A 12,745-nucleotide genomic window follows, 5' to 3' on the forward strand; every position below is an offset into this window, starting at 1 on the left:
AAAAATTCATACTAATTTCAAAATGCATAGACAAATAATTCATTTTCTGGCTTTATTCACAACAATATAGTGAAGAATGAAATATCACCTCTAATGTAGTAATTATTTAAGACCTATTCAAAAAGGAGATTGGCCTTATGTGGATGATAGTACTAATCTTATCTGTTTAATCCCTGCTTTTTTGATTCCTCTTCCACTTACCCTGCCCAGGCAATCAAGGTGACACAAGCATATGGAGACCAGGACAAGACAAACACAATAATGACCACAAAAGCAATTTTTGCCAGCTTCCACTCATTCTTGATGGACTGAGAGAGGTAGGATTTCCGGCTGCAGGACCCCAGGTTTTGAACATCTCTGTAAGGGGGGCAAAACACAGCTATTTCAGCAGGACAATGAAAAACCAGTATCTCTGATATATTCTCAGCAATATGTAAAATGAAGTAAATTTCTTATTTCACCACTCTTCTTTTCTCCTCTGATATTTAAAAACTCTGGAAGGTAATTGATATGGTTGCAAGTGTTATGTTTGCCTGGGAGACTGAGACAGAACTGCTGGGATTACAGGACAGGACTGTTGTGTTCTCATCCCGAACACAAGAAGGTTTCAGGTTGCAAAGATACAGAAATTGGTATCTCTTCATTGTTTTTAGAGGTGGAGTAAGAAAAGGCACAGCTGGATGGCAAAATCAAGTCTTATGTCTTTTTCTTTTTGAGGGAGTAGCAGCTTGCAGAAATTCCAATTCATAAGCTAACACATGCTGGAATACCCTGACAGCTTTGAGAAACCAGTCCCAAACACTTGCAAGGACATTTTTGCTTACCTGCATATTTATTTATTAAAGAGTATTTTCAGTGGGAGGTACAACAGGCAGTCCTAATATTTTTGTCATGAAAAGTCAAATACTCTTCTCACGCCAAATACCTCACATTTATTTTAAAAGGTTTTATATAGTTAAGCATTTTATGTTCTTTAGCATAGAAATAACGAATTTTACATATTACTGTTGTTAAATGGAAATAGATTTCAGGCTCAAGACATGAATTACCAGCCAGTAGGGTAACAAAGTTCCTGGTGGCACAGTGTAAATATAGAACAGAATCAAAGAAACATAGAATGGCCTGGGTTGGAAGGGAGATTGAAGATCATCTATTTCCAACATACCTGCCATGACCAGGGACACCTTCAGCTAGACCAGGGTGCTCAAAGCTCCATCCAGACTGGCCTTGTAAAGGGCATAGAAAAGCTCATGTCCACTGTGCTCCATGGGTGTACAAGGCACAATTATTTTAAGGATGCATTCCTTCACTTGCTATCAAGTATTCATACACAAAGCACAATAAAAGCCAAGACAAAGGCCAAAAAGTAGAGTTCAGAAATAATTTCATTTTAGGCATACATAAGTGTATGCCTAAAGTGTAATTTAGGCTTATGAAGCCAAATGATTTCAACAAGTGCCTGCACACAGGAGCAGAGAAAAGCCATCAGAACTGATAACACAGTCGAGCAGCAGGAAGGACTCACAGCACCAGCTGGTGTTGGATCAGACTAAAGATAAAAGCCATGTGCTCATTAGCAGAAAAATAACTGATAGAATGATGTTAGTTTACAGATCTAACACCCTGCTGAGTTTTTATTTCAAATACAGGCCAAAAATTGTTTTGGGAGAAACATATGAGCAATATAGCCAAATATTGTGCATGCAGTTGTGATGCTTGATGAAGCACACTGGTTTTTGGGATGCTTGCCTTAACTAAAACTGTCAAAAATTATGAGGGCTGTTTTGCTTACAGAGCTGCTCAAAGGCAGATGATTCCCCCATTGCTACATGTTTTTTATTATCCCTTGAGGCTGAAAACTGCTGGAATACACAAGGACATTGTTTCTTGTAGGGCAAATCTGAAATACAAATAACTCGATACAAGTATCTGATGTACTATTAATTACTGCAGTGGAATAAGATTAGAACCACCAGAGATTTCTTCTACTCTGAAATTCATATATCCATTCCAGTTTTAAAATGGCAAAAAATAGTTCTCCTGTTTCAATTCAGACTAATTTTTGATTCAGATTTTTCTGCAGCTAAAGAAACTGAGAAAATCTGCTGTTACACAAAACGGGATACGTACTTCTTTCAGCTAGATTGCTTACCTGCCAGTACGCCTTATGGCCAGGAACATTGATAAATAGCAGTGGAATATTATTACCAGTGGGATAAAAAACACACAGCAGCATAAAATCATGGTGTAGCTTCTGTTTGCAGGGGAGTAGGTTACATAGTCCCATGTACAGGATATCATCAAGCCCTCGGGCACATAGGAACCTGTGAAATACATACAATACACGATTCACATATGCATCCAAAGTTAGTACAAGTGCTGATCCAGCCACTAAGCACTTAAAATAAACCCTGTCCTGTATCCGTGGTCTTCAAGAGCTGTACCAGTCAAACTACACATCATATATGTGGTCTGAGAAGTGAGTGCCCACATGGAGAGTAGGTCCTGGCTAAAGAACTGTCAGGTACACATCTAATACTCCATCTGTAGGTTGTTCTGCTTTAACACACCCTGGGTGTAGGGGGGCAGAGGGTTTGTACAGTGCAGTAGGTGCAGATGTGTGCTCCAACAACAAACCATCTGGTGGTAGCAGGGCATCTTCATGAGGACTGATAAGAAAACTAATTTTTTTACACACCCAGCTAGACTAAAAAGAGCACACAGGGAATGCTAGGAGAGAGACAGAGAGACAGAGCAGACAACATACTCCAGCCGAGGAGCGGAGCCACGCTCCATCCCAGGGAGTAGAGCCACACCAAGGCGATGATCTGCACGGTGCGTCTCTTGGAAGTCCACTGGATGGACTGCAGGGGCTTTGTGATCACCAGGTAGCGGTCAACAGAGATAGCCAACAGAGTCATCATCGAGGTTATCCCAAAGAGAGCCCCACAGAAAGCATACAAGTTACAGCCTGAAGAAGGAAATGGCAATGTCAGGGATTTTCTTGAAAAGAGGCATATTTTCTCTCAGAGTTCATTGTAATAAATCCCCCTGGTTTTTTCCTTGCTCAGGTCTTCCCTCTCAATAGAAGCTTTCTCTTAGCTTCACGTTTTCATAGTTATTAAGTGTTTATTAGAAAAGCATAAATATAAACAAAATAGAAATATATGTATTTAAACGAGTCCTACTTCACTGCAGGCTGCAACTAGGAATGTTTTGTCAATGGAAAACTGCCTCAAAGAAAATCCAATCTAATTAAACTTATATTTTCCTGGACTGTTGCCCAATATATTGATCTTGACATGCTGCAGCAGACATCTGTCTGCTAATTATGAATGGGTGGTTCAAGAAATTACTTTGGTTTATGTGGCTTAAAAACGTAGAAGTGGTTTAAATTTGGTGACTAAGAGACCAATTGTAAAACATAGCTCCAACTCCTATGCTTAATGGCAGTACTTTTTAAAAGAACTGACATTTTTTACATTAAACAGACCTCTTAACCCCCTCTGCATTCAGGCACTGCACTACCAGATGGAAAAAGTTACACCTTAATTTAATGGAGCAACCTGTGGAAAGATCATCCATTTTTTGAAACCTTGCATTGCCCCATGTGGTTATAGACAAGGAGTAACAGGCAGCTCACCAGGAGTGACAGGCAGCAAAAACACCAGATCCAACCTTAAAGCAGAATTCCACAGTCTATACAAGTAACTTGCAACCAAGGACCAAATCCCACTCAAGCAGATCAAATGCTTCGTTTGTGACAGCATGGTAATTTGCACTGATTTTATCGAAGGTGATGAGCAAGACTAAAAATATCTTCAAAGGAAGGCAGAGTCCCTTCTGTACTGCTGAACAGTACATGGTCTCTGGGCTTGCTCCACCATTGTACAGCCAACAGTGGGTGCAAGTTTTCACCCATAATATGATGAGGAGCACCAACCAGCTTTGAGCCTTCTGAGGTTCTTGTTATACCCACATTTCAGGTTTAATTTCAGCATAGATCACCTCTTCTTTCTTGCAGTTGGAAAGAAAGAGGCTTGAATTTGCTGAGTCCTCAAACGACTACTGTTATTTAAATATCTTAATTAAACATGAGATTCCTCAAAGCACGCCAATGTTCAACAATACACTTGATCAATGATCAACATACATTTCTAACTAAAAGTAGTAACTAGCCCTCAAAATGATACAGAAAAATTATTTACAACTTACTAAGACTTTTCTACCTACTTTCAGCCATAACACCGCCATTACAAGATAAAGGGTAACATGATTACATGCGGATCTTGACTCCTTCCTTTCCAAAATATGTAAGATAAAAGAATGACAGCTGTAACACAAAACATGTGACATCACACTGACTGACAATGTCTGGGGCTGTGACTCAAGAGATTTGTGCTGCTCTAGCCATGGCACAAGCCAAGGCTGTTGTGGCTGAAACAGGTTCAGGCAGCATAAAGCTGGCAAGGTGTGAATTAGTGGTGAAAAGTACCTATGTCTCCAAGTATCCATTCTCTGTGCAAGCTGTTGACAAAGCATATGGGTGCCTGAGAAGCCGACATCAGGAAGTCGCTCACAGCTAAATTCATTATAAAGTAGTTTTGGGGAGTCCTCAGCTTCTTGTTGCTTAAAAACATGAGAAATACATAATTTTAAAAGGACAAAGTGGAAAGTTAACTTTATAACTTTGCTTACTAGCATAAACAAATACTGTCCAGGTTGAAATCGATGGTTACTCACACTGAATCAATTGCTAATCATCAGTCAATTACTACAGCTACAGCTGTAGTAATTTCAAAATTATTGAAAAGACCAGGAATCATAAAATAGATTGTTTCCCCTTCAAGCTAAGGAGAATTTCAGCTGTCTTGATAAATATGGATTTTTTTCAGAAGAGCAGCTCCCTAGGAGTGCTGTGATATTGATTGTGCCATGCACTGTGCATGAGGAAGATCTGAAGAAAGTTACAGAGCCAAAGGATCTGCTTCTGGTGATACTTTAAAAACTGCTGACCTGAGGTAGTGTGTTGACACAGTTGGCCTGAAGTGCTTGACACACCACTAGCAAAATGACCTTTTCCAAAGTGCTACAGCATGAGCAGAGCACACACAGAGACTTGGAGAAAGCTTTTGGTTATACACCTCTCATAAGAGAGAATGAAAACTATCAGTTGCAGGTGAACAGGCAGCATTAAACACCACAACAAGGAGTGTGAAAGCAGAGGTCTGCTAGCAAAATTTATCCAAGGAAAACATCTGAGATCTTTCTGATGTGCTTTGCAATATCAATATTTGCAGCTAACATGAATTTCTTTCCTCGTGCTGATAAATACTGAAAAAGAAAGTGAGAAAGCCATCTCAGTACTGCTGCAATTCTAAAAAATTCTTGGGTTTCATAACTGTCTGCAAAAACAAGGTAAGTGAGAGTTCATATATTCCCAGGTGCTAATCTGCCCATGCAGATATTCCTACTTTAACAATTTAATGCAGTACACCAGATAAACCACACACATTTCAAGATGAATACAGAGCTTGTGCTGCATTTTAAAAAGTCATGAAAGCATCTACACTTGTGGGGAATTCATTTTCTCTAAATCATATTAGAAGCCAGTTATTCAAAATAACTGATTTATTTGTTTTAAAACGTTTAAGAATAGGAAATTAATGCTTGGTTCATAACCCTATGGTGTCTCTAGCATTGTAAGGCCCTGCTGCATCACTATGCATAATGACAGCAAGTAGTGAATGAAGTGGATTTTGAAATCCATCATCACATTGTGGGACAGAGGGCAGATGTTTCTTTTTCCCATGAAATTTTTTGCATACTCTAGCTGCCAGTAGCTTTGGCTGCCTGTTACTCTGCCAAAAAAGCACACAAACTGACAGAAATCCTATGACCTGGCTGAAGCAGAAAATACACTGGTAGCATGAGCTCATTTCATGTAGCAGATTGCTTTCTTGGTCCTTTCAGGACCACTGGGCTCCCGTGAAGAGCATCAGTGTTTGTCAAGTATTTGTGGAAATGCTACAGGGTCAGTGAAGAGGTCTGCAGCTGAGAGACTGTGGTTTCTATCATTAGAAGTATTAAACCATTCTTTAAACTTTCAATTGGAAATTGTTTATAGAACAAGGTATTATTTTCTCATTTTATTTGATTCTTTAAACCATCAGGAATTTACACTGAGGTTGTCTATGATACACATAGATGTGTTTTTCATCTGTGTAGAGTTGTCTTCTCCTCTCTTTCCCCCCACATTTGTTGCCATTAGACTTAATCCAAGAGGAAAACAATGCAGAAATCTGCACATGGGCACAGGTGAAACTCAAGGCCACTCAAATCAACCACAAAAGGAATTTTTGTACCTGTAAAATGCATAGAGGACTAGGAGGTTTCCAATGATGCCAATGGAGCCAATAATGAGCACACATGTTCCTACGGTGTAAAGAATGTGGCCAGGGATCTCTGCCTTGGTCACAGTGTGTGGCTGGGTACTCATATTCAAACCCTGAAGGGAAAACAGAGGAAAAGGAAAGTTTAGCCCATTTGGGACCCTTAGTCCATGGAACACATGCTCAGGCTGTTGGCATTCATTTCCACAGCTCGTGCAAGTAAAATACACACTTTGGAGTTCTTTTCACATCCCCTGTAATCAAGTTTCCCTCAGGTAACTTTCATAATTTTGACAGTAAATATCTATCTTGAGAAAGGAGCAACAGAGAAACCAGACTGGAAAAGACAACTCAGGAAGTTATGATGATGATGTGAAAAAGGCAAAGAAGCATGAGCATGAAACTTGCTCTGGGTAACTGCTGCTCTCTGGGGCACAGAGCTGCTGACAACACAGACTGACAGCGAGAAATAACCTGTTGCAGTTTGGTTTTATTAGGAACAATATTAGGATCAAATCCCACACTTACAAACATTAAATCCCCTGGGTCTCCCCAGGTTCACCATCCACTAACTTGGTGCTACAAAGCCTGGGAATTCCTCATGTAAAAGAGAGGAGATGAGACGTATAATAGCAGCTCTAGCACTGCATGTGTAAGAAAACATACATTAAATAGTTTTGACACCTCTTTCACTGCTCTGTATCTTCAGCAAACAAATAGTCTCTCTCAGCCTACAGCTAATTCACTCAGCTCACATTAGCATTAGCAATGATAAGAGTCCAAATTGCCTTGTGGATATTCTTATTTACCAAGTTACAAGCAGCTAAGCCTCACACTCACAATCAGACCTGGAGAGCTGAATCAAAGGTGTGACAACTTGCCACAGCTGGGCACCTGCTTCACTTCACCCCCTTTCTCCACTGCACAGCTCAGCAATGTGTGGAGTGTGTGATAAGGCTGATTTTAGCCTGTGAGAGAGGGTCTGGGTGACAGAACAGGTTAATATGATAACCACTTGTAGCATTTAAGCAGCCATTTTTAAAATGAGTACACTCTTTCTTTCCCATAGCTACCTCCTAATCTCCCATACTGCTTCTTCTCCTTTCTGCCTTATATTCCTCACTCATCTGTGAAATGCACAGAATACAGCTCCCTCCCTGTACAACAGTCCTAGCTGAGGGCATTACCCCCCCAGCTCTGCAACCCTCCTGAGGCATGCCCTGGGGATGCTGCATTTGGCAATAGGGAAGGCATGGTGAAGTGCATTGCACACCCTGAGCACCCACACAGCAGTGGGTCAGGGGCAGAAACACTGACAGCAGAGCTCCCTGGACTGAAGTGATGTAGTAAAAAATACAAAAGCTATGGCTTTAAAGCAGAAAGGTGCTTTCAAGACTTCTCAGTCATCTGACAGACTCTACCCTTGACAGGATGGCTACTGCCTATATGGCACTTCACCATACAGAGATCTATATAACACTGTAAAAGTAGGATTTACCCTTGAGAAAGGTGTGAGAAGTTGTGTAAGAGCAGGCAGGGCACAGTGAGGTGGCCCAGCAAAGAAAGCAGTCACAGCTGTTTGGTGGCACCAGGCAGAGCCAGCACTGTGCTCTCAGAGCAGGGCTGCCTGGATGTGCAAGTTAATCATGGTAATGCCTCTCCGTCTCTCTCAAACCCAATACTCTTAGCAGTGTGTGCACTGAATTGTAACCCTGCCACATTTCTGGCAATGCATACCAAAGAAGCTAAACTGGAGAGAAAGGAAAAGGCTTCATTTTTTTTCTTCCTTTCCAGCTTATCTGTTAGGCATGCCAAGGATTTGCTTCTATCTAGAGTTTTATTATATAGAGGGTTATTATATAAATGTAATTCAGGGCAAGTAGTACTTGCCTGTCATATGATTTATGTTTTACTTCAACATATGTGAATTCATTGTTGCAGAAATTCATTTGAGAAATGGACCATGAATTTCATACCCAAAGGTGTCTCTCCTTATCTCTGTGCTGAAGAGAAGCTGACTTGAACATTTTGGTCTCATTTACTCATTTGCGGGTGGTGAGCAGTGTCAAAAGCTGAAAAATATCTCATATGACACATTTGTTAACTCAGCTTACAGTTTGCTGGCAATAGTGGACGAAACAAACTATTGATGCTTACCGAGTGGAATCTGGAAAGCAATAAATACCAGGGATTACACAAAGCCTTCCATCTCAGTGAGAAGTTAAAGTGAGGGATGTCTGGATTACACAGACTTTGGATCTTGCCTCCAGGGGAGTCCATGAAATACCATGGCCACTTCTGCTCCAATGTTAATAGCAGTCAGATAACTTTCAGATCTGAATGGAAAGACAGCTACTCATTCCCTTTGCTGGTGTTACCCTGAGAGAGCAGAATGGGACAGGCATCCAAGCTGAATGAAACAGGGCAAGCTGACAAAGACTGAGAGCCATTTATAACACTGCCCTTTGAATCTGAGAGGAATAATGTGCATATCTATGTGTGTGTGTGTAGAGAGACATATTTCAATAGAAAACCTCAACTTGGATTAAAAATAATTTCATTAAACTGGTGGAAAATTTCTAAATAATACAGGATAAACCAGTACAAATATATGTAGGCTAATCAAGAATATACACCTCATTTTACTAACGTAATGTATTTCATTCACCACTTTAGCATGTTTTCATAAAAGAAAAATTTAAATTTAAATATTCAAATACTCTTAAGGCTGACAATTTAAAATTTACTATGGTGAACAAATGCTTTTCTAATACAGACCCATCTTCAATACAGCATAACATCCAACTGAAGTCAAGTAGCACTATGATCAAGGTTTTAGGATAGTAATTAAATTTAGGCTTTTTCTCTTTTCCTACAGTGTCAACTCTGAGAAACTGGCCTTTTAGCAGTTTTAATTAACAAGATAAATACTTGCCAATGTAAATATTTTACCACATGAAGATGAGAGCTAGAAATATAAAAAAGAAATTACTAGCTTGCAGATGAGCTTTAAGGAGAAGCTGGTTTTTGCATATCTTCTCAAAAGCTGTTACTACTCTATGCGTTTCTTTTTTGTACTTTTAGTTTTCCATAACTAGTAAGAATAAAATGAAATTCTAGGAGAATATTCCAGGTTACTATGAGTGTTTTAACCCAAGAGAACTCAAATAACTATTACAAATCTTTCCAGATAACTTGGTAAGCAGGACAGCAGCTACATATATAGCAGGTTGCATTCACTATAGACACTGATAAGTTTTACTGTGTTATGTCCATATATGTGCTCTCTTAGCACCAAAATTATGTACCAAATGGTCAATGATAGCTGCCATGAATCAGCAAAAGATTAGTTTGCACTATGGGGAAGGTCCTGCCTTTTAGATTTGGTAAAGCACAGATTTTGCACCCATCTCGTGTCACTGAGATATACTGTGCTATACTTTGACTTTATACTTTAGCCTGATCACTTCTATTTCATTAACTCCAAATTTAAGCCTCTTGAGAATGCAACTGAAAAAAACTTTAAAAAATTAAAAGATGCACTGGGAGAAGTTCCCCTTTGTCATGGTTTGACACTGGCACAATGCCAGTGCCCCCATGAAAATGCAATCTCTCAATTGAATGCTGTGAAATGCAATCGAGAACAGAGCAAAGCAGGCCCAAGCTTAATAACAGGAAAAAAAAAACAAAACGTATGAAGCTACTACTATAAAAGAAGAAAAAAAAGAAAGGAAAAAAAAACCATACACAAAGATCAAAATGAAAACCTTGCAAAGCATTCCTCCTCCCACCACCCAACTCCAACAAACCACAGTGAAACACAATCTGGACTCCAATCAGGTTTCCACCCTCCAGACAATCGATACTCAGCCCATCGAGGGAACAGAGTTTTTTCTGTGCCACAAACCCCCCAAGAAACACAGCTCCACATCCTGTGTTTCCATGTCACACATGGCACCGCCCGGAGAAAAGTTTGCCATGGTGAGCCTTCTCCTTTCCATGCACAGTGCTCTCACCACCAATGCATGGATGGACAGACTGCTTTTAGGATTTTTTTTCCTCTCAAGGATGCCCTGCCAAGAGGGGAAAAAAAACAACAGTTCAGTTTTTCATTTTTTGGGATGACAGTACCCGCCTCCCCCCCCCCCCCCTTTTCCCCTGGGGCCGAGGGTCCAAGAACAGAGATCTTCTTTTCTTCTCCTCCTTTGAGGACAGGGGGCACCACCACAAACCCCCTAACTTTTCTCTGTTTGCTCCACTTCTGTCTTTTCCCAGCTGAAGTAGGTCTTTTGGCTCACTGACATCCTCCTAAAATACAGTCTCTCTTGGAGGAGAAGATTAATTCCATCTGTGGCTACCAGGGAGAAAGTCCAGCCAAAAAGCCACTCCTTCACCCCCACCCATCTGGAATTTCTCCTTCTAACATCCCAGGGTCCAAGCTGTCTCTCTTCCTCTCTTTCAAACCGAGGAGGAGAAAAATTTCACAAAGCTTTCATTTCTCAGGAAGGGTTAAAAGTCCAAACTCCCTGGCTGGCTCTCTGCCCAGGCTCTGGCTCCCACAGGCAGTTGGGCACCTTGCGGCCCCCCTTGCTCTTCTCCTTCCCCACGGTGAAACTGCTGATGAAACTTCTGCTGCTGCTGTCTCTTTCTCTCCCTTGAGAGAGAGAGACTCTGGGGGGGGGAAAACAGAGACATCCCAGATTTCCTCTACCCTTCCATCTGCAGGGGCCAGCCCGGTTCCAGTCCCTCCACCCTTGGCCCCCCTCATTCAGGCCATGGGCCTTCCCCTCCCCACACAGCCACGGCCGGGCAGGGGAGAGGCTGCACTGCGCTGACCGGAACCAAAGAGAGCGAGTTCTCCTGGGAATTCTGCTTTTAACCCCTACGTGCTCTCAGAGGCGTGTCCACCTTCAGCTGGTCAATATCCAAACTGACCTCTTCCTTCCAAGAAAATTCTTTTTCCATGTCAAACCACGACACCCTTCAGCTGTTTCACACTGCTATGGTGATGTACAGCTGACCTGGATTCAACACACCTGTCTCAGGTGTATTAATGGCTGCTCAGTATCATCACAGCCATGCAATGTAGAGTGAAAAGGCTGTTCTGTATAAGCCTCAGTCTTGCTCCTTCTCTTTAAGGATGTGATTTAACATAATGATAATGAAGGAAAGCATTACATTTTGCTTAATTAATATATTGAATATTTAATGTGTGAACCAAGTTTTAAAGTGCTTACTTAAAATTAGTTCACTGGTCCATTTTTCCCCCGACTTGCTTTGCATCCCTCCATATTTTGGTCCTGAGACAGAATCCTGAGCACTCTGCTGAAGACACATCCATTTCCTGAGTGATCATTTCAAAGGCACCATCCAGAATGACCTGATTGTTTAGGTCAAAAATCCAAATGTAAACAAGCAGCCCATGAAGATGCCAGTAATTTCACCAGGGCCAGCTTCTGGCGTACTTGCTAACCCTGCTCGCTCTGCTTGACTCCTTCTGAATTAATGCTACAATCATTTGCATTTTGACTCTGTGAGCTGTTGGAGGACCTGACAACTCACATAGATTATGATGTGGCCTTACCCTTATATATGAAGTGACTACAGCATCAAAACACTGTCACCTACGTGGCTGCTTGGAGGGCTTTCCTGGCAGTGTAGCTAACAGAGCTGCAGGCAAATGGTCAGTAAATAATTAACAGCTGTCCCTCAACTATCTGGCAAAGGAAGCAGGCACCAGATAGAAAAATAAACTTTCTGTCATATTTCTCCCAAAATAAAGATGGAAAACATGTAACAGATGAGGAGAGTCATTCTAGGAAAGCTTTTGTAATTTTAGTGATAAAATGATGGCTAAATAATTAGAGCCATCTGTTTCTGCTTTTCAGATGCTAAGATTAATAAATAATACAAAATTTAATATATGCAGAAGAAAAAAGATTGTTGTTAAAAAAGGAGGGCAAGGGCAGGTCCCCCTCAATGGGTAGGGGTAAAAAATGGACTGAAATGGTTGTATGATTTGCATTAGGTGGATATAAGATTATCCAAAGCTTTATTCACCCTCTGGTTTTGCTCATGGGTGCCAGCTCATCTTGTAGAAATTATTTACATTGAAATGAGCTTAAGGAAGAGCTTGGTTACATGGAGGATTAATGTACACTAACAAGGGAATAAATTAACAACATAGTAGCCTCCTTGTGTTGAATTGCTCTGTGGATTCACAACATAGAAGTTTGATTTGCTGTTCAAAATCTTGTCTATACTGTTACACCTGAAACCTTTAAAGAAAAATACTAAACAATGTTAGATATGTTAGCTGAGGTGGGAGAAATCCGAGCGTGCTGGTAGCAGAT

The 12,745-nt window shown here is 40.8% G+C and overlaps 1 protein-coding gene across 10 annotated transcripts in view; it reads right to left on the reverse strand.

Moving 5' to 3' along the window:
• The window catches only part of LOC110481571 (melanopsin), a 77,490-nt gene that overhangs the window by 15,880 nt on the left and 48,865 nt on the right, over window positions 1–12,745 (reverse strand). For 8 of the 10 annotated variants that reach the window (XR_014955186.1, XM_085579075.1, XM_085579071.1 and 5 more), the window contains 5 exons: window positions 6,366–6,508; window positions 4,496–4,629; window positions 2,768–2,971; window positions 2,153–2,324; window positions 202–357 (listed from right to left, as the gene is read on the reverse strand). Coding sequence is in view for 9 of the 10 variants with exons in the window: in XM_085579075.1 (XP_085435201.1) it covers window positions 202–357; window positions 2,153–2,324; window positions 2,768–2,971; window positions 4,496–4,629; window positions 6,366–6,508 (809 nt within the window). In the remaining variant the exon portion in view is untranslated. The remainder of the gene's footprint in view (window positions 1–201; window positions 358–2,152; window positions 2,325–2,767; window positions 2,972–4,495; window positions 4,630–6,365; window positions 6,509–12,745) is intronic. The other 2 variants (XM_085579077.1, XM_085579076.1) reach the window with 2 other exon arrangements.

This window comes from Lonchura striata, chromosome 4, assembly GCF_050655825.1.
Source record: "Lonchura striata isolate lonStrDom1 chromosome 4, ASM5065582v1, whole genome shotgun sequence".
In the NCBI taxonomy this organism is placed as follows: Eukaryota; Metazoa; Chordata; class Aves; order Passeriformes; family Estrildidae; genus Lonchura; species Lonchura striata.